Raw genomic sequence first — 22,637 nt, 5'->3', positions numbered from 1 at the left:
TTCATCAGAAAGGGTCTAGGCCCGAAACATCAGCCTTCCTGCTCCTATGATGCTGCTTGGCCTGCTGTGTTCATCCAGCTCTACACCTTGTTATCTCAGATTCTCCAGCATCTGCAGTTCCTACTATCTGTGCCATAAAAACCTGTCTGGTTCACTGAGTTTAATTTAAGGAAGGAAATTTGCCATCTTGACTATTGGGGCAGCCCAATTACAGAATTATCTTGCCTATCCAGCATTACAGTGAGGCCTTAAGTTAGCACAATGATAGCTTTCAGAAGGAATTATCTCAAGGTAATAGGGTCTACTTTGAACAAAGAATTTTACAGATTAAAATACAAGGAGTTCTGTAAAAATAACAACTGTGGATGTCTGTAAAGGACAATTTGATAAGAGATGTCTGGAACAGACAGCCTGAAGTTTGTAGCAAGCATTAGAAACAAAAGTATGATCCCACAATAAAATAGACAAATGATAAGGATGAGATTATGTCTTGTAAAAACCCTAGGATATCAATCAAGTTCATTGAGCTGGGAAAGTGATTCAGTTTTAATCTCATTAATGAAACAGTTGTTGTCTTATTAGGTAGAAGAATTAGTGTAGAATATTCAGAGTCAGTAAATATCATCTTAAAAGACAGCACGTGACTAGAATGAGATATAATGCAGCTGCAAGGTCAGGTCAGGTGGGACAGAAGCTGCTCACAACATTGGCTATAAAATGCTAAAAATAAATGCTAATATAACCATAAAACTTTATATTTGAACAAAAATTATAAATCTTATAGCAATTAGTAGAAATTAACATGTTTTTATATCTCCTGTGATTAGGCCAGTGGGAAATATAAAATGAAAAACAGAAGGATAGCAATGAATACAATGAAAAACAGAATTCGAGCAGCCCTTAGAGACAAACAATGTCTGAGAAAGAGTATAACCATTAACTTTGGAATGTGAATTAATGGAGTACATGGTAAGATCCCAAGGCTTGATGATAAGTCATGTCTGGTAAACATCATGATATCATGGGGAACCAAGGGATGTCTGTAGGGGTGTCCATCATTGATTGTGTGTTTATAGGATTGGATGTGTAGACTGGGGGCAGATGTACCATGTAATTATTCTAACATGAAATGTATAAAAGTGCTATATCCCATGAGATAAATCAAAGTGTCAGAGGGCCACTGTGCCCCATGTGAAAGCCAGATTTGGAGCAGTCTCTGGCCTCCGCTGCATGTGTAGTAAAGAGTTTAAACTAAGATCAATGGTACTGCTGAACACAGAACCTGGGACTCCTCTTTGACATCTTTTCCCAACACTGACCTGGTCTGGCCTACATGTGACTGCAAACCCACAGAAATATGATTGACTTTTAGCTGACTTCTGAAATAGTCTAGCAAGCCGTTCTGCTTTATCAAACAGCTATGAAATATAAGAACAGGAATGAAACTGGATGGACCACCCAACGTCAATAAAGACTTTGGAAGTTAAAATGGCAAACTCAACATTGTTGACCCTCTAAACATCTGGGGGTTTGTGCTAAAATAGGAAGAGATGACTCATGGATGAGTGAAACAACAGCCTGACAGAGTTATCCTTACTGGTTCGTACTACCTTCACCATCCCTGGGTATGCCCCTTCCAAAGGAAGGACAAACCCATCAGAGGTGGCAGCACAATGGCATGCAGTCAGGAGGCAGATGCCTTATTAGCCCTCAACATTAGAACATGGAACATTGATTGTAGATCTCATGGCAGCAAGTGAAATATCAACCTCCTGCTGATTATGATGTAGTGCCCTCCATTGGCTGATGAATCAGTAATCGTCCATTTTGAACAACGCATGGAAGAACCACGCACAGTCCTCACTGAGATGGAATCTTGTCTTCACATTGAAGATACCTTCCATTGTGTTGTGTGGCACTATCACTGTCAAAACTGGGATAGACTTCAAACAGATCTAGTAACTTAAACCTGAGCATTCTTGAGATGCTATGGGCCATAAGCAGCAGCAGCAGCAGATTTCAACCATAATCTGATTCCTCATGGCTTGGCACATCCCCTACTCAACCCTGGTTCTATGAGCTTACAGGAGGGCATACCAAGAGCAGCACCAGGCATACCAAAAATGAGGTGTCAACCTGTTGAAGCTACGAAACAGCATTACTCGTGTACTCTTAGAATTCCAACTTACTGATCCATCTCGGCCTCCTCCAGAAATCCCCAGCATCAGCAATGACAGCTTTCAGCCAATTTGATTCAAAAGAACAAAAAGAATAAAAGAGAAGTGCAGCACAGGAACAGGCCTTTCGGCCCTCCAAGCTTGTGCTGATCATCATGCCCCAACTAAACTAAAAAACAAATCTTCTGCCCTTATTCGGTCCGTATCGCTCTATTACCTCCCATTTCATGTAACCATCCAGATGCCTCTTAAATGTCGCCAATGTGCCCACTTCCATTACCTCTTCTGTCTGTGTGTTCCAGGCTCCTACCACGATCTGCGTGAAAAACGTCCCTTGCACATCTCCCTTAAACTTTTGCCCTCTCACCTTGAACCTGTGCCCCCTTGTAATTGAAACTTCAACCCTGGGAAAAAGCCTCTGACTATCCATTCTATTTGTACCTGTCATAATTTTGTAGACCTCTATCAAGTTTCCTCTCAGCTGCCGACTTTCCAGTGAAAACAATCCTAGTCTTTTTACCCTTTCCTCATATCCAATGCCCTTGAGACCCGGTAACACCCTGGTGAACCTTCTCTGCACTCTCTCCAAAGCTTCCACATCCTTCTGGTAACGTGGCGACCAAAACTGCACACAATAGTCCACATGCGGCCTGACAAGGGTTTTATATAGCTGCAACGTGTTTTGTCAACTCTTGTACTCCACGCCCTGGCCAATGAAGGCAAGCATGCCATATACCTTCTTAATCACTTTGGCCACCTGTGTTGCCACTTTTAGGGAACTGTGGATCTACACGCCCAGATCCATCTGTATGTTAATGTTCCTAAGGGTTCTGCCATTTACAGTATAATTCACACCTACATTTGATCCTCCAAAATGCATCACCTCACATTTGTCTGAATTCAACTCCATCTGCCATTTCTGTGCCCAAGTCACCAAACTATCTATATCCTGTTGTATCCTTTCACAATCAGCGGCACTATTAGCAACCCCACAAATCTTTGTGTCATCTGCAAACTTACTAATCAGATCACCCACAGTTTCCTCCAGATCATTTATACATACCACAAACAACAGAGGACCGAAGACTGATCCTTATGGAACACCATTAGTTACCAGTCTCCATTCTGAAAAGCACCCTTGCACCGCTACCCTCCGTCAAGGCCTAGCCAGTTTTGTATCCATGTACCCAACCCACCCAAAATCCCATGTGATTTTAGTTTTTGTATCAATCTGCCACGCGGGACCTTATTGCTGTCCACTGGAGTAGTACCAGATGATTGGAGGGTGGCAAATGTCATTCCCTTGTGCAAGAAAGGGAATAGGGAAAATCCTGGGAATTACAGACCGGTCAGTCTTATTTCTGTAGTAGGCAAATTATTGGAGACGATTCTGAGAGATGATATTTATGCTTATTTGGAAAAGCACAGTTTGATTAGAAATAGTCAGCATGGCTTTGTGAGGGGCAGGTCATACCTCACAAGCCTTATTGAATTCTTTAAGGATGTGACAAAACACATTGATGAAGGTAGAGCAGTGGATGTGGTGTTTGATAGGCATTTGATAAGGTTCCCCATGGTAGGCTCAATCAGAAAGTAAGGAGGCATGGGATTCAGGGAAATTTGGCTGTCTGGATATAAAACTGGCTGTCCAATAGAAGACAGAGGGTGGTAGTAGATGGAAAGTATTCAGCCTGGAGCTCGGTGACCAGTGGTGTTCCACAGGGATCTGTTCTGGGACCTCTGCTCTTTGCGATCTTTATAAATGACTTGGACGAGGAAGTGGAAGGGTGGGTTAGTAAGTTTGCTGATGACATGGAGGGTGGTGGAGATGTGGACAGTATGAAGGGCTGTTTTAGGTTGCAACAGGACATTGACAGGATACAGAGCTGGGCAAAGAAGTGGCAGATGGAATTCAACCCAGAAAAGTATGAAGTGATTCATTTTGGAAGGTGGAATTTGAACGCAGAATACAGGGTTAATGGCAGGATTCTTGGCAGTGTGGAGGAACAGAGGGATCTTGGGGTCCACGTCCATAGATCCCTCAAAGTTGTGACCCAAGTTGATTGGATTGTATAGAAGGCGTATGGTGTGTTGGCTTTCATTGGCAGGGGAATTGAGTTTAAGAGCCGTGAGGTTATGCTGCAGCTCTATAAAACTCTGGTTAGACCACACTTGGAATATTGTGTTCAGTTCTGGTCACCTCATTATGGGAAAGATGTGGAAGCTTTAGAGAGGGTGCAGAGGAGATTTACCAGGATGCTGCCTGGACTGGAGGGCAGGTCTTATGAGGACAGGTTGAGGGAGCTTTTTTCATTGGACCAAAGAAGGATGAGCAGTGGCTTGATAGAGGTGTACAAGATGATGAGAGTCATAGATAGAGTGGATAGTCAGAGGCGTTTTCCCAGGGCAGAAATGACTCTTACGAGGGGGCATAATTTTCAGGTGATTAGAGGAAGGTATAGGGGAGATGTCAGAGGTAGGTTCTTCACACAGAGAGTGGTGGGTGTGTGGAATACGCTGCCAGCAGTGGTAGTGGAGTCAGATAACTTAGAGACTTTTAAGTGACTCTTGGATAGGCACATGGAGGATAGTAAAATGTAGGGTATGCAGGGTAGTTTGATCTTAGTAGTAAAATAATAAGTTGGTGCAACATTGTGGGCTGAAGGGCCTGTACTGTGCTGTGCTGTTCTATGTTCTATGTTCTTCTGTTCTAATTTCCTATCAACCCTTTCATCATGTTAATTCTTGGTGTAAAGTGTTGCATGGGAATAAGACCCTCCATTATGAGTCACATGGTTTAAAAGTGTCTCTCACCCAAGTGATTCATCCATGATGCAGCCACCCATGATCTTGCCTTGACAGGTACATTTCCGTGCTGGACTGTCATGTATCATTCCCAGATTGTGTCCTATCTCATGTGCAAGAGTGGAAGAAACAGGCAAATGGCTGGATCGGTTGTCCTGAGAGAGAACAGGAAAAATATACAGTGAAAACTGTATTTAAATAAAGAAATAGGCCTGTAAACTAGTCCAAAATGCTAAGTCTGAGGATTAGGAAGTGTTTAGAACCCTGCAAGTGAAGGCCAAGAGAAAAGAGACTATCCTCTGCCCTTGGGCAGTTGTTGCTATTGACTATTTCTGGAGCCTGGGACCGTAATCTGTGTCAATCAATTGTCTGAATCCTTTTGACCAATAACCAATGGACAGCTGCTCATGATACTGGCTGACCATTGTCCTCTTGTCTGCATTTGAAAATTAGCTTTCATTCCCTTTAAGAATAAAACCTTATTTTCCAAAAGACAGCATTCATAACAGGATAGTGTGTGTACAATAAATATTAAGTTTACCATTGTAGAAAGCTAGTTATGACTGTAATATAGTCAAATAAACCCATTTGGCCTTCCCTTATGACTGCCTTATGATAACAGGTTGTGTAGATTGAGCACGTACTATTTGCAATATAGAAGGATGCGATGCAACCTTATTGAAACAAACAAGATTTTTAAAAGACTTGACAGAGTCATAGAACCATAGAGTCATAAAATTATACTGTACAGAAGGAGGCCATTTGATCCATCATGTCTGTACTGGCTCTCAAAAGAGCTACCCAGCCAGAATCCCCTCCAGCCCTGTCTCCATAGCCCTTGAACTTCATCACTTTCGAATATATATCCAGCTCTCTTTTTAAACTTGCTTTGAAATCCGTCTCCACCACTCTCCCAGGCAGCGCATTCCAAAACCTAACAACTCTCTGAGTAAAGAAGTTTCTTCTCATCTCACTCCTCGCACTCTTGCTAGCAATCTTGAAATTGTGGTGCTTAGTTACTGACATACCAACCAGTGGAAGCAGAATATCCTTCCTCAACGTGTCAAAATTGTTCATCATTTTGAGCACCTCAATAAGGTCATCTCCTAATCTTCTCTGCTCCAAGGAGAATAAGCCCAATCTCTCTAATCTTTCCTTGTATTCAAAATCCTTCATTCCATAAGACCACAAGACACAGGAGCAGAAATTAGGCATTCAACCCTTCGAGTCTGCTCCACCATTCAATCGTGGCTGATAAGTTTCTTAACCTCATTCTCCCGCTTTCTCCCCACAACCTATGATCCCCTTGAAAATCAAGAACCTATCTATTTCTGTCTTAAAGGTACTCAATGACCTGCCCTCCACAGCCTTCTGTGGCAATGACTTACTAGATTCACCATTCTTTGGCTGAAGAAATTTCTCCTTATCTCCGTGGTAAAGGACTTTCCTTTTGGTCTAAAGCTGTGTCACTCCTGCCAAGGGAAACATCTTCTCAACATCCACTTTGTCCAGGCCATTCAGTATTCTGTATGTTTCAACTGGATCCCCCCTCATCCTTCTAAATCCCATCAAGAAAAGATCTAGAGTCCTCAGACGTTCCTCATATGTTAAGCCTTCCATTCCTGGGATCATTCTCCTGAACCTCCCTTGTAGCTGCTCCAGGGCCAGTACATCATTCCTGAGGTCATAGAGTCATACAGTAAAACAGCATGGAAACAGGCCCTTTGGCCTAAACTGGTCTATGATCATCATGGTGCCCACTCAGCTAGTTTCAATTGCCCACATTTGGTCCATATTGTTCTAAACCCTTCTCATGAACCCATCCAAATGCACTTTAAATGTTGCAATTGTACCTGCTTCAATCATTTTCTCGAACAAATACTAAACAAAAACTGAAAGAACTGTGAATGCTGTAAATCAGGAACAAAAACAGAAGTTGCTGGAAAATCTCAGCAGGTCGGGCAGCATCTGTGAAGGAAAAAACAGAGTTAATGTTTTGGGTCCAGTGATCCTTCCTCAGAACTAATGGTGGCTGGGAAAATGTCAGTCTATATGCAGCAAAATGGGGAGGGGGGGCGCGGTAGGGTGTAAACGATAGGATAAAACCTAAGGAGAGAGAAGAGCAGTTGGACAGACAAAGAGTTGGTAACAATCAGGCTGGGAGGGTGAATAGTTGTTAATGGGGACTAATAGTGACTAATAACAGGCATTGTGCAATGGCAGATTATGTGGTAACAAGGCCTGGTGTATGGGGTAGGGGGCTGGGACATGGGAGAGTTTAAGCCCTAAAATTATTGAACTCAATAGTGAGTCCAGAGGACTGTAGGGTCCCCAAGTCGAAAATGAGGTGTTCTTCTTCCAGCTTATGTTAAGCTTCGTGAGAACACCGCAGCAAGCCAGAGACGGACACGTTGGCCATGGAACGGGGTGGTGTGTTAAAGTGCAGGCAAAGGATAGTTCAGGGTTCAGGGTCTTTTTTACGAGCAAAATGTAGATGTTCTGCAAAGTGGTCACCCAATCTATGCTTCATTTCCCCAATGTAGAGGAGACTATACTGTGAGCAGTGAATGCAGTAGACTAGATTCTGGGAAGTGCAGGTGAAGTGTTGCTTCATGTGGGAGTTGTTTAAAGACCTGCTGATGAGAGTTCAGGATAGGAATGTTCCAGTAGGGAGGAAGGACAAGGATGGCAAGGGAAGGGACCCTTGGGAAAATGAGGCAGGTTGTGACTTTAGTCATAAGGGACAAAGAAACATATATAAGGCTTAGGAAGCCAAAATTGGACAGGGCCCATGAGAAATATAAAGAAAGTAAGAAAAAACTCAAGTAGGGAATGAGGAGAGCAAGAAGGGCCATGAAATGCCAAACAGGGTTAAAGAGAATTCCAAGGCAATCTATACATATATGAAAAACAAGAGGATAGCTAGGGAGAAGGTGGGACCACTCAAGGACAAAGGAGGGAACTTGTGCTTGGAGGCAGAGGATGTAGGTGAGATCCTAAATGAGTACTTTGCATCGGTATTCATCTAGGAACAGGATATGGAGGATAGTGAGATTTGTGTGGAGCATGCTAATATGCTAAGGCATTTTGAGATCAAGAAAGAAGTGGTGTTGTGTTTCTTGAAGAGCATTAATGTGGATACGTCCCCAGGACCTGATGGTATATCTACCTCAGATTATTGAGAGAGGCAAGAGAGGAGATTTTTGGGACTTTGACCAAGATCTTTGTATCTTTGGTAGCCACTGCAGGGTCCCAGAGAACTGGCAAGTAGCCAATGTTGTTCCTCTGTTCAAGAAGGGAAATTGGGATACTCCAGGAAACCATAGACTGGCGAGTCTATAGACCGGTAGGTCTCACATCGGTGGTTGGGAAGCTTTTGGAGAGAATTCTTAGGGATAGGATTTACATGTGTTCAGAAAAGCATGGCTTTGTGCGGGGCGGGCCATGTCTGACTAACTTGATTGAATTTTTCAAGGAGGTAATGAGGATAGAGCAGTGGATGTTTAGTAAGGCTTTCAACAAGGCCCTCTACGGTAGGCTCATCCAGAGGATGCATAGGATCCACGGTGATCTGGCTGCATGAATTCTGAGTTGGCTTGCCCACAGAAGGCAGGGGTAGGGGTGGAAGGGTGATTTTCAAGCTAGAGGTCCACAATTAATGGTGTTCCACAGGGATCCGTACTGGGACTTCTGCTGTTTGTGATATATACAAATGACTTGGATGAAAATGTAGGTGGGTGGATTAGTAAATTTGCAGATGATACAAAGATCAGTGGAGTTGTGGATAGTGTAGAATGTTGTCAAAGGATACAGCAGGATATGGATTAGTTGCAGATATGGGTGGAGCAATGGCAGATGGAGTTTAATCCGTGTAAGTGTGAGGTGTTGCATTTTTGGACATCAAACATTAAGGAAATGTATAGAGTTAATGACAGGACTCCGAACAGCACTGATGTACAGAGGAATCTCAGGATTCAAGCGCATAGCTCCCAGAAAGTAGCCACACAAGTCGATAGGGCGGTAAAGAAGGTGTATGGCATGCTTGCCTTTATTGGTCAGGGAATTGAGTTCAAGAGTCAGGATGCCATGGTGCAGCTTTATAAGACTTTGGTTTGGCCACACTTAGAGTATTGTGTTCAATTCTGGTATCCAAATTACAGGAAGGATGCAGAGGCTTTGGAGAAAGTGCAGAAAAGGTTTACCAGAATGCTGCCTGGATTAGAGGTTAGGAGCTCTAAGGAGAGGCTAGAAAAATCCAGGTTGTTTTCTTTGGAATGGTAGGGACTGAGTGGAGACTTGATAAAAATTGATAAAATTATGATATGAATAGATAGAGTTGATGGTTAGAATCTTATTGCCAGAGTGGAAATTTCGAAAACTCGGGGGCATGCATTTAAGGTGAGAGGGAGAAAGTTCAAAGGAGATTATTGAGTACAGGAGTTGGGAGGTCATGTTGCGGTTGTACAGGACATTGATTAGACCACTTTTGGAATATCAAGTGCAATTCTGGTCTCTTGCTATGGGACAGACGTTGGGAAACTTGTGAGGGCTCAGAAAAGATTGGCAAGTATGTTGCCAGGGTTGGAGGATTTGAGCTAAAGGGAGAGGCTAAATAAACTAGTGTTGTTTTTGTCTGGAGCGTCAGAGGCTCAGGGGTGACCTTGTAGAGGTTTACAAAATCATAAGGGGCATGGATAGGGTGAATAAGCAAGGTCTTTTCCCCAATGTGGGGGAGTCCTAACCTAGAAGGCATAGGTTTAAGGTGAGAGGGGAAGGGCTTAAAAGGGATCTACGGGGCAACTTTCTCCCACAGTACATGGAATGAGCTGTCAGAGGAAGTGATTGAAGCTGATCCATTTAAAAGGCATCTGGATGGGTCTGTGAATGGGAAGGGTTTAGATGGATATGATCCAAATGCTGACAAATGTGATTAATTTAGGATATCTGGTTGGCAATGGAAAAATTGGACCGAAGGGTTTATCTCCATGCTGTATAGCTCTATGTCTGTATGACTCTATGAGATATGAGGGGCAGGTTTTTTACACAGACTTTTAGATAAGCACATGAACATGCAAGGAATGGAGGGATATGGACAAAGGACAGGCAGAAGGGATTACTTTAATTTGGCATCATGTTCGGCACAACACCGTAGGCCAAAGGTTTTGTTTCTGTGCTGTACAGTTCTTTGTTCTGTGTTCTAATCGCTTTCCTGGTATCACCATCCACTGGAAATGCCAATGTTTTGTTTTGAATCAGTTTGTGTGTGTATTGGAAGATTAATACAGCAGTTCAAGGTTTAACCTACAGAGTAAACTTATGGTATATTATTGTTTACGTGTAGCTAAAATTTAGCTCCATCTCCATGTTCTTTCTACCCTCCATCACTGCCATTCCTTCACCCTCCCATCATCACCATCTCTCCTCTCTCCATCACAACATTCTCTCCTCCGTCCATCACCACCATTTCTCCACCCTCCATCGCTGCCACCTCTCCTCTCTCCAACACTACCATTTCTCCGCACTCCATCAGCACCATCTCTCCAATCTCCATCCCAACCTTGTCTCCATCCTCCAACACGTTCTTTCCCTCCCTCCATCATCGCCATCTTTCCTCCTTTCATCACCACTCTCTCTCTACCCTCCATCACCACGTTCTCTCCTCCTTCTATTGCCACTGTGTCACCACCCACCATCACCGCCATCTCTCCACCGTCCATCACCACCATAACTCTACCCTCGATCACCACATTCTCACTCTCCTCCAGAATCTCTTCAACCTCAATAGCCACCATTTCTCCACCCTCCATCACCACCAACTCTCCACCCTCCATCACCACCAGCTCTCCATTTAACATCACCGCCATCTCCCCACCCTCCAGCACTACCATCTCTCCTCTCTCCATCTCTCCACTCTCCATCACCACATTCTCTCCTCGCTCCATCACTGCCTCCTCTCTCCATCACCACTATTTCTCCACACTCCATCAGCCCCATCTAGAACATAGAATATAGAACAGTACAGCAACAGTACAGGCCCTTCGGCCCACGATGTTATGCCGAACTTTTACCCTCATCCTAAGGTCTATCTAACCTCCACTGCTACCTTATACTATCATCCATATGCCTATCTAATAGCCGCTTAAATGCCCCTAATGAGGCCGACTCCACTACCCTCTCCGACAATGCATTCCACGCCCCTAACACTCTCTGAGTAAAGAACCTACCTCTGACGTCTCCCCTATGTCTACCTCCGCTCACTTTAAAGCTATGCCCCCTCCTAATAGCTACCTCCACCCTAGGAAAAAGTCTCTGGCTATCCACTCTATCTATACCTCTGATCATTTTGTACACTTCTATCAAGCCACCTCTCATTCTTCGTTGTTCTAAAGAGAAAAGCCCTAGCTCTCTCAACCTTTCCTCATAAGACCTTCTCTCCACTCCAGGCAACATCCTGGTAAATCTCCTCTGCACCTTTTCCAACGCCTCCACATCTTCCCTGTAATGAGGCGACCAGAACTGGACACAATACTCCAGATGTGGCTGAACCAGGCTTTTGTGTAGCTGGAGCATAACTTCATGGTACTTGAACTCAATCCCTCTATTAATGAAAGCTAACACACCATACACCTTCTTAACAACTCTATCCACCTGGGTGGCAGCTTTCAGGGAACTGTGGACATGAACCCCAAGATCCCTCTGCTCCTCCACACTGCCAAGAATCTTTCTGTTAACCTCGTATTCTGCTTTCAAGTTTGTCCTTCCAAACTTAATCACCTCACACTTTTCAGGGTTAAACTCCATCTGCCACTTCTCAGCCCAGCTCTGCATCCTATCACTGTCCCTTTGTAACCTAGAACAGCCCTCCGCACTGTCCACAACTCGACCCACCTTTGTATCATCCGCGAACTTGCTAATCCACCCTTCCACTCCTTCATCCAAATCATTTACAAAAATCACAAATAGAAGAGGACACAGGACAGATCTTTATGGTACACCACTTGTAACTGAGCACCATATTGAATATTTTCCGTCCGCTACCACCCTTTGTCTTCTAAGGGTCAGCCAATTCTGAATCCAATCTGCCACATTTCCCCCTAATCCATGCCTCCTGACCTTCTACATGAGCCTACCATGGGGAAACTTATCAAACGTCTTACTTAAATCCATGTATACCACATCCACTGCTCTACCTTCATCCACGTGTTTGGTCACCTCTTCAAAGAATTCAATAAGGTTTGTGAGGCATGATCTACCCCTCACAAATCCATGCTGACTATCACAAATCAAATTGTGCCTTTCCAAGTGATCACAAATCCTATCTCTCAGAGCCCTTTCCAATAATTTGCCCACCACTGATGTAAGACTAACTGGCCTGTAATTTCCGGGGTTATCCTTATTCCCTTTTTTGAACTAGGGAATGACGTTTGCCTCTCTCCAATCTTCCGGCACTGTACCCGTGGACAGTGAGGACGAAAAGGTCATCGCCAAAGGCCCTGCGATCTCTTCTCTCACTTCCCATAGAATCCTTGGATAAATCCCATCAGGCCCAGGGGACTTATATATCTTCAACTTCCTCAAAATCCCTAGCACATCTTCCTTACTAACATCAACCTCCTCGAGCCTACCAGCCTGTTTCACACTGTCCTCATCTACAACTAGGTCCCTCTCAGTTGTGAATACTGAAGAAAAGCATTCATTTAGGACCTCTCCTATCTCTTTAGGCTCCGTGCACAAATTCCCTTTACAATCCTTGATCGGCCCTACCCTTTCTCTGGTCATTCTCTTATTCTTCACGTACATGTAAAAAGCCTTGGAGTTTTCCTTGATCCTATCTGCCAAGGTTTTCTCATGCCCCCTAATAGCTCTTCTAAGCTCTTGCTTCAGCTCCTTCCTGGATAACTTGTATCCCTCTGAAGCCTTTTCCGTTCCTTGTTTCCTAAACCTTACATAAGCATCAAAGCATCATCAAGCATCTCTCCAATCTCCATCCCAACCATGTCTCCATCCTCAAAGACCATGTTATTTCCTCTCTCCATCACCGCCATTTCTCTTCCCTTCATCACCACTCTCTCTCCTCCCTCCATCACCACCATTTGTCCACACACCATCACCACAATTTCTCCCCACTCCATCACCACCATCTCTGCTCTCTTCATCACTGCCATTTCTCCACCCTCCATCACCACGGTCTCTCTTCCCTGCAGCGCCGACTCTCTCCTCCCTCCATCACTGCCGTCTCTCCTCCCTTCATCAAGTCAGCCTCTCCACTCTCCATTACCACATTCTCTCCTCTATCTATGACCACCGTCTCCTTTCTGCATCACCACATGTCACCACCCTCTATCACTGCTATCCCATCACCCTCCATAACCACCATCCCTCTACCTTCCATAACCACCATCCCTCTACCCTCCATCACCACCATCTCTCCACCCTCCATCACCACCATCTCACCACCATCTCTCCTCTCTCCATCGCCCACCACCGTCATCTCTCCTCTCTCGATCAACAACATCTCTCAACCTTCCATCACCATCATTTCTCCACACTCCAACACCGCCATCTCTCCTCTCTCCAGCATCACCATCTCTCCTGTCTCCATAACTGCCATTTATCCACCATCTATCACCACTATTTCTCCATATTCCATCACCACTCTCTCTTGTCTCACCATAACCGCCATCTGTCCACCCTCCATCACTGCCATCTCTGCTCCTTCCATCACTGTCATTCTCCACCTTCCATTACCATGTTCTATCCACCCTCCAGCACCACCATCTCTCCACCCTCCATCACCATATTCTCTATTCCCTGCATCGCCGACATCTCTCCTCCCTCCATCACCACCGTCTCTCCTCCCTTCATCAAGTCTGCTTCTCCATCCTCCATTATCACATTGTCTCCTCCATCCAAAACCACCATCTCTCCATCTTCCATCATCACCATCTCTCCACCTTCCATCACCACATTCCCTCCTTCCACAAGCACCAAAATCTCTTCATCCTCCATAACCACCATTTCCCAAACATCTATCCCTACCATCTCTTCTCCCTCCAACACCACCATTTCTCCAGCCTCCATCACCAACATTTCTGCACATTCCATCACTGCCATCTCTCCATCCTCCATCACCACGTTCCTTCCTCCATCACTACCATCTCCCTGCTCTCCATCATCACGAACTATCAACACTCCATCATCACATTCTCTCCATCTTCCATCACCACCATTTCTCCACCCTCATACACTACCATCTCTCTTCTCTCCCACACTATCATCTCCCCACTCTCTGTCAGCACTACCTCTACACTCTCCATCACTGCCCTCTCGCCACCCTCCATCCCAGCCATCTCTCCGCCCTCCAATACTGCCAACTCTCCTCTCTCCATCACCACCATTCTCCACACTACATCAGCGCCATCTTTCCAATCTCCTTCGCAACCACATTCTTTCCTCCTTCCTTCATCGTCATCTCTCCTCCCTTCATCACCACTCTCTCTCCTCTCTTCATCATCACCATCTCTCCACCCTCCATCAGCACCATTTGTCCATACACCATCACTACAATTTCTCCATACTCCATCGCCACCATCTCTGCTCTCTCCATCACCATGTTCTGTCCACCCTCCAGCATCACTATCTCTCCACCCTCCATCACCATGTTCTCTATGCCATGCATTGCTGACATCTGTCCATCCTCCATCACCACATTCTATCCTTCCCCAGCACTAGAAGCTCTTTAACCTCCATAAACACCACTTCTGTACCCTCCATCACTACCATCGTTCCTCCCTCCATCACCACCATTTCTCCACCCACCATCACTGCAAACTCTCCACACTCCATCACTGCCATCTCTCCACCTTCCATCACCACATTCTCTCCTTGCCCCAGCACCAGAATCTCTTCATCCTCCATAACCACCATTTTGCAACCCTCCATCCTTACCATTAAATCCTCCCTCCATCAACACTATTTCTCCACCCTTCACCATCTCTCCACTCTCCAACCTCTATTACAAACATCTCTACACACTTCATCACTACGTTCTCTCCTCTGTCCATCACCACCATCTCTCTTCTCTCCATCGCCACGATCTGTCAACACTCCATCATCACATTCTCGACCCTCCATCTCCACCCTCCATCACTGCCATTTCTCCTCTCTCCATCACTACCATCTGCCCAATCTCCATCAGCACGTTCTTTCTTCACTGCCTCAACACCATTTCTCCACTCTCCATCAACACCATATCTCAAATCTCCATCACCATCATTTCTCCACACACCATTACTGTCATCTCTCCACACTCCATCACCACCATCTCTCCACCCTCCAACACCACATTCTTTCCTCCCTCCATGATTGTTATCTCTGCTCTCTCCATCACCACTCTCTCTCTATTCTTCATCACCACTCTGTCTCCTCTTCCATGACCATCATCCCTCCTCTGTCCATCACCATGATCTCTTCACCCTCCATCACCACCATTTGTCCACACCCCATCACTACAAATTCTCCCCACTCCATCACCACCACGTCTGCTCTCTCCATCACTGCAATCTCTCCCACTCCATCACCATGTTCTCTCCTTCCTCCAGCACCAGCATCTCTCCACTCTCCATCACCACGTTCTCTTCTCCCTGCATCGCCGACATCTCTCCTCCCTCCTGGATAGGCACATGGAGTAGGAACATAGGTCGGCACAACATCGTGGGCCAAAGGGCCTGTACTGTGCTGTACTGTTCTATGTTCTATCACCACCATTTCTCCACCTCCAACACCGCATTCATTCCTCCCTGCATCACTGCCATCTCTCCTCTCTCCATCACCACCATTTGTCCACACTCCAACACAATAAATTCTCCACACTTCATCACCACCATTTCTCCACCCTCCAATTCCATGTTCTCACCTTCCTCCATGACTACCATCTCTCCTCTCTCCATCACCACCATCTCTCCAATCTCCATCACCACATTGTTACCTTCCAGCATCACTGCCATCTCTTCTCTCTCCATCACCGCCATCTCTCCACTTTACATCACTGCCATGTCGCCACCCTCAATTGCCACATTTTTTCCTCCCTCCATCACTACTATGTATGTTGAGAATGAAGGTGGACATTTTGGAGGTCTCGTTGTTGAAGTTGGCATCGTTAGAATAGATACCATGGAGATGGAAGAACTGGGAGACAGGAGTCGTTACAGGAAGCAGGGTGCTTTGATGTATCGTCAAGTTACCTGTGGGTGTCAGTGGATTTGTTGTGGATATTGCTCACTTCCATCGCCTTCGCACAGCCACAAACAGGACTGCCCATGCAGACCCATTGTTTCTGTTAACTCTTGCTGTGCAGAACTCATCTCTTCCTACCCCAATTTAATATTTTCTTCCCTTGTCCAGTCCCTTCCCACTTACATCCACGATTCTTCTGACATGTTACGCCAGCTCCAGAATTTTCAATTTGCAGGCACCAGCCACCTCCTCTTTACCACTGACATGCAATCCCTTCACACATCTTGGGCTCTTTGTTTCTTCCTGGAAAAAATGTCTGAACCACTATCACCACTCTCCTCTGCCTTGCTGAGTCTGTCATCGCTCTGAACAACTTCTGCTTTAACTCCTCTCACTTTCTTCAGGTCAAAGTGGTTGCCATGGGTCCTGTGTCCTTGTGGGGAACATTCCTTGTTCCAGATCTATTCTGGCCCCTACGCACAACTCTTTCTGCAATATATTGGTGATATCATTGGTGCTGCTCCGTTCTCTCATCCAGAATTAGAAAAGATTATTGATTTTGCTTCCAATCTCTACCTCGCTCTCACCTTCACCTGGTCCACATCTAACTCCTTCCTTCCCTTCCTACAGGGGCTATTCAAACTGTCCTGATGAAGAAGGATCTAGTTCCCTCCCGGGTGTTCAGTGAAAGCCAAAATGTTGTTAAAGGTGTTGGTGGAGAGTATATCCCAATTCTAGTCTACAAGGTTCATTTGGAGTGTGGGTCGGCTGGGGGTAGGCTGGTTGCCAATATCCACCGTAAACCCACTGACTCCCACAGTTACCTTGACTATGCACCTTGCTCCATGTAAAGAATCTATTCCATTCTGTGTTAAGGTTTTCTTACTGGCTGACGTGTGCGATATGTTTTATAAAACTGTATGACATCATTATGAAGCCCTGGCCATATCAAATACCTGTTTAATGCTGCTTGCATTTTCCATATTCCGAATGTCTGCCATAGGAATCCTCATCTGCTACTTGTAACATCCCCTTCTGATATCTGGGTGGTCTCACTACTTGATAAAGAACTGATTTTCTGAAGAAGGGTCTCGACCCGAAACATCAGCTTTCCTGCTCCTCTGATGCTGCCTGGCCTGCTGTGTTCATCCAGCTCTACACCGTGTTATCTCAGATTCTCCAGCATCGGCAGTTCCTACTATCTCTATTATTAATGAAGTATGACTTTCTCCAGCCAAATCGTTCCCCACAAGTAAACCAATTCCATCCACAGGTAATTTCTGACCAACCTTGACTACCAGATGACATCACACTCCAAATGAACCTTGTAGACTAGAATTGGGTTATACTCTCCACCAACACCTTTAACAACATTTTGGCTTTCACTGAACACCCGGGAGGGAACTAGATCCTTCTTCATCAGGACAGTTTGAATAGCCCCTGTACGCCTTAGAACATTTATGGGCTTGGATTCTTAATTTGAAGAGACCGGGTTGTCTTCCCTTCAGACAAAAAAAAATTTGTCATACTGCGCCGAGGTAGCATGTTGGAAGTCAAACCCTGCTACTCCCAGAACATTCAGTAGTTGATGAGGGAAGCAACAAGTGGGAAAAACATACTTGACCTCATCCTTACAAATCTGCTAGATGCAGATTCACCTGTCCTTGACAGTTTCGCCCAGTCCCAACACTCTCCCTCTACCTGGAGCCCTCCCTGGACCTTTTACCTGCACTCAATTGTTCATTAAGACTGTTGACATGACATTGGTCACCTCAATTTCTCTGCACCCCGCCTTAACCTAATCCAACTTACCTCTGTTTGAACTGACTGCACTCCGTGCTCTCAGATCCAACCCTGACTTTGTAATTAAGCCTGCCACTAAGGGTGGTGCTGTTGTAGTAGTCTGGCGTACTGACCTCTAGTTGCAGAGGCTGAGCACGCGGTCTCAGATACCTCCTCCTATCCTCCCCTGGACCATGACCACACTATGGCACATCAGGACATTGTATCCACTATGGTAACTGACCTCATTTCATCTGGTGATCTCTCCCGACTGCCTGCAAGCTGATAGACCCCCAGCCCTGCACAGCTCGCTTCAATCTCCTTCCAAAGATCCACAACCAAGACTGCCTGGGCAGACTCATTGTTTCAGCCTGCTACTGCCCCACGGAACTCCTCTTCCTACCTTGACTCAGTTCTTTTCTCCCCAGGTCGAATCCCTGCCCACGTACAACGGTAATTCCTCTGACGCTCTGTGCCAGTTTCAGAATTTCCAATTTGCAGGCTCCAGCTGCTTCCTCTTCACCATGGATGCACAATCCCTTTACACGTCCATCCTCCATGAGGATGATCTCAGGGTTTTCTGCTTCTTCTTGTAGCAAAGACATGAACCCCCTCACCCACCACAACTCTCCTCCACTTGGCCGAGCTCATCCTCACCCTAAACAACTTCTCTTTTAACTCCTGTCATTTTCTTCAGGTCAGAGGGGTGGCCATGGGTACCGCATGGGCCCTAGTTATGCCTGTCTCTTCATGGGGTACGTGGAACATTCCCTGTTGCAGTCCTATTCCGGCTCCCACCCTCAGCTTTTTCTTCGATATATCGATGATTTCATTGTTGCTGCTTCCCTATTTCATCTGGAATTGGAAAAATTCATCAATCTCGCTTCCCATTTCCACTCTGCCCTCATTTTCACTTGATCTATTTCTGACTCCTCTCTTCCCTACCTCAACATTTCTGTTTCCACTTCTGGGCATAGCCTGGCCACTAATATCCACAATAAATGCACCGACTCCTACAGCTACCTGGACTATACATCGTTGCACCCTGCTTCCTCTAAAGACTCCATTCCATTCTCTCAGTTTCTCCATCTCTATCGCAAGAGTTCCGATGAGGCTAACTTCGACAAGGGACCCTCCGAAATGTCCACCTTCTTCCTCAACAGAGAATTCCCCAACATCATTGTCGTCAGGGGCCTCAACCAGGTCCAACCCATCTCCTGTACTTTTGCCCTCACCCCCTCCCTTCATTCCCACAACAGCGATAGGATTCCCCTTCTCCTTATCTTTCATCCCACCAAAATCTACAACCTGAAGATCATCAGCCACCATTTCCATTACTTCCAGCAAGATGCCACCACCAGACATGTATTTCCCTCCCCTTCCTTGTCCGCATTCCACAGGGACAGTTCCCTCCGGGACAAACTGGTCCACTCTTCCTTCACTCCCAACACCCCTCCACAGACACACAACATCTTCCACTGTAACCGCCAAAGGTGTAACACCTGCTCATTTACCTCCTCCCTTCCCAGTATTCAACAGTCCAAACATACCTTCCAGGTGAAGCAAAACTTTACCTGTAGTCCGCAGAGTCTAGTCTACTGCATTCGCTGCTCACAATGTTGTCTCCTCTACATTGGGGAAACGAAGCATAGACTGGATAACTGATTCTCAGGCCATCTATGTTCTGCTTGCAAAACAGACCCTGAGCTTCCAGTTGCCTGCCGCTTTAACACACCACCCTGTTCCCTGACCAACATCTCTGTCGCAGGCTTGCTGCAGCGTTCCAGTGAAGCTCAGCTCAAGCTAACAGAACAACACCACATTTTCCGCTTGAGGACCCTGCAGCCATCTGGACTCAATATCGAGTTCAATAATTTTAGGGCCTGAACTCTCCCATGTTTTGGACCACATACATATTACCAGAGAGGAGGTGTTTGCAGCCTTAGATCGCGTTAAGGTGGATAAATCCCCTGGGCCTGATCAAATCCATCTTCGGGCATTGTGAGAGATGAGGGAAGAAACTGCAGAGGCTCTTGCAGAGATTTTTGTTTCATCTTTAGCCACTGGTGAAGTTTTGGAAGACTGGAGAGTGGCTAATGTTTTTCTATTGTTTACGAAAGGTAGCAAAAGCAAATTATTGCAGAGGATTTTATATATGTAAACTGAAATTTTCCCAGCTACCATCAGTTCTAAGGAAGGGTCACCGGACCCGAAATGTTACCTCTGATTTTTTCTTCACAGATGCTGCCAGATCTGCTGACCTTTTCCAGCAGCTTCTGTTTTTGCTCCTGATTTACAGCATCCACAGTTTTTTTGGTTTTTATTGCAAATGATACTGAGGGATGGGATCAACCAACACTTGGATAGTTAAGGACTGATTAGGGATAGTCAATATGCGGGAAGTCATGTCTGACAAATCTTTTAGAGGTAACCAAGAGGATGGATGAGGGTATGGCAGCGGATGTTGTCTATATGGACTTTAGTAAGGACTTTGACAAGGTCCCGCACAGCAAACTAGTTTTGAGGGTTAGGTTGCATCGGATCCAGGTAGAGCTAGGTAACTGAATTCAAAATTGGCTCGATGGCAATAAGCAGAGGCTTATGTTGAAGGTTGTTTCTCTGATTCGAGGTCTGTGACTAGTGGTGTACCACCGGGGTCAGTGTTGAGACCTTTGTTATTTGTTATTTACATAAATGATCTGGATGTGAAGGTACAAGGCATGATTAATAAGTTTGCGGATGATACAAAATTAGGAGGTATCATTGATAGTGAGGAAGGTTATCAAAAATTACAGAGGGATCTTGATCAGATGGGGAAGTGGGCTGAGGATTGGCAAATGTAATTCAATACAGATAAGTGTGAGGTGTTGCACTTTGGAAAGTCAAAGCAAGATAGGACTTATACAGTAAATGGTAAGGTCCTGAGGACTGTTGTGAAACAGAGGGACTTAGGAGCACAAGTATATAGTTTGCTGAAAGCAGCGTCACAGGTGGACAGGGTGGTGAAGAAGGCATTTAGCATGCTGGTCTGCATCGGTTGAGACATTGAGTATAGGAGTTGGGATGTTATGTTACAGTTGTATAAGCCGTGGTTGGCTGGCTCGCCAACATCCACAACCCGAGCTACAAATCTACTCTAAAAACCTTAAGAGTTGTATAAGTTGTTGGTGAGGCCACACTTGGAGTACAGTTTTGGTCACACTGTTATAGGAAAGACATAGTTAAACTAGAAAGGGTACAAAGAAGAATAATGAGGATGTCACCAGGACTAGTAGGCCTGAGTTATAGGCAGAGGTTGGACAGGATAGACTTTATTCCTTAGAATGTAGGAGAATGAGGGGGTGGCCTTATTGAGGTGTATAAAATCATGAAGGGCATAGATAGGATGAATGCGTATAGTCTTTTTCCCAGCGATGGGGAATTGAAACCACGAGGGCATAGGTTTAAGGTGAGAGGGGAAAGATTTAAGAAGGACCTGAGGGGCAACTTCTTTACGCAGAGAGTAGTGTATATATGGAATTGGCTGCTGGAGAAAGTTGTTGAGGCAGGTACAATAGCAACATTTAAAAAATATTTGGAAAGGTACATGGTTGGGCAGCGTTTAGACAGGAATGGACCATATGTGGGCAATTGGAACTAGCTGAGTGGGCACCATGGTGAGCATTGACCACTTTGGGTCAAAGGGCCTGTTTCTATGCTGTATTACTCTATGACTCTATGACTGTATGTTTCAGCCCCGTACCTTACACACAAGGCATTGTTATCACATAGCCTGCCATTATATATCTACCTAGCTAGCTGCCTTCAAAGATAAATGGACAAGGCCTCTCTGATGCTTTGTACTTCCTGGTGTCCTATCATTCACCATTTGCTCCTTTGTCTTATTAGACTTCTTGAAATGCATTGCCTCATACTTTTCAGGTTTCAGTTCCATTTACCACTGTTCAGTGCATCTATATTGTCCTGTAATCTAAAGGTTTCTTCCTCCTCACTATTCACCACACCACCAATTTTCATGTCATCTGCAAATTTACTGATCATACTTCCTACATTCATGCCTCGGTCATTAATGTACACAAGAAACGACGATGGTCTTCGCCCCAAACCCTGTGGTACTGACTTCAGTCATTTGATAAGTTTGCTCTAGTTGGTTTGTTGATTTTCATGGGGATCCTGACCACTGTTAAACCATTGCAAAAAATGAAGGAACAAAATCCTCATGTTCTTCAGAATGGACCGGTCGCTATTCCTATCCTAACAACATTTGCAGAAAGTAAGGAGGCATGGGATAGGGGGAAATGTGGGCAGATTGGATTCAGAATTGGCTGACCCTTAGAAGACAAAGGGTGGTAGTGGAAGGAAAATATTCAGTATGGTGCTCAGTTACGAGTGGTGTACCACAAGGATCTGTTCTGGGTCCTCTTCTATTTGTGATTTTTGTAAATGATTTGGATGTAGGAGTGGAAGGGTGCATTAGTAAGTTCGCGGGCGATACAAAGGTGGGTCGAGTTGTGGGTAATGCGGAGGGCTGTACGGGTTTACAAAGGTTATAAAGGTTACAAAATAGGATGCAGACCTGGGCTGAGAAGTGGCAGATGGAGTTTAACCCTGAAAAGTGTGAGGTGATTCATTTTGGAA

The 22,637-nt window shown here is 45.2% G+C and overlaps 1 protein-coding gene across 1 annotated transcript in view; it reads right to left on the bottom strand.

Moving 5' to 3' along the window:
• The window catches only part of LOC125483690 (disintegrin and metalloproteinase domain-containing protein 12-like), a 191,229-nt gene that overhangs the window by 82,889 nt on the left and 85,703 nt on the right, over positions 1 to 22,637 (bottom strand). Inside the window, exon 11 of the mRNA XM_048599959.1 lies at positions 4,992 to 5,137. Coding sequence (XP_048455916.1) covers positions 4,992 to 5,137 — 146 coding nt within the window. The remainder of the gene's footprint in view (positions 1 to 4,991; positions 5,138 to 22,637) is intronic.

The sequence above is a fragment of the Rhincodon typus genome, chromosome 1, assembly GCF_021869965.1.
Source record: "Rhincodon typus isolate 14 chromosome 1, sRhiTyp1.1, whole genome shotgun sequence".
Taxonomy (NCBI): domain Eukaryota; kingdom Metazoa; phylum Chordata; class Chondrichthyes; order Orectolobiformes; family Rhincodontidae; genus Rhincodon; species Rhincodon typus.
Note: the sequence above shows the minus strand (reverse complement) of the source record. Positions and strands in the feature narration are given on the sequence as shown.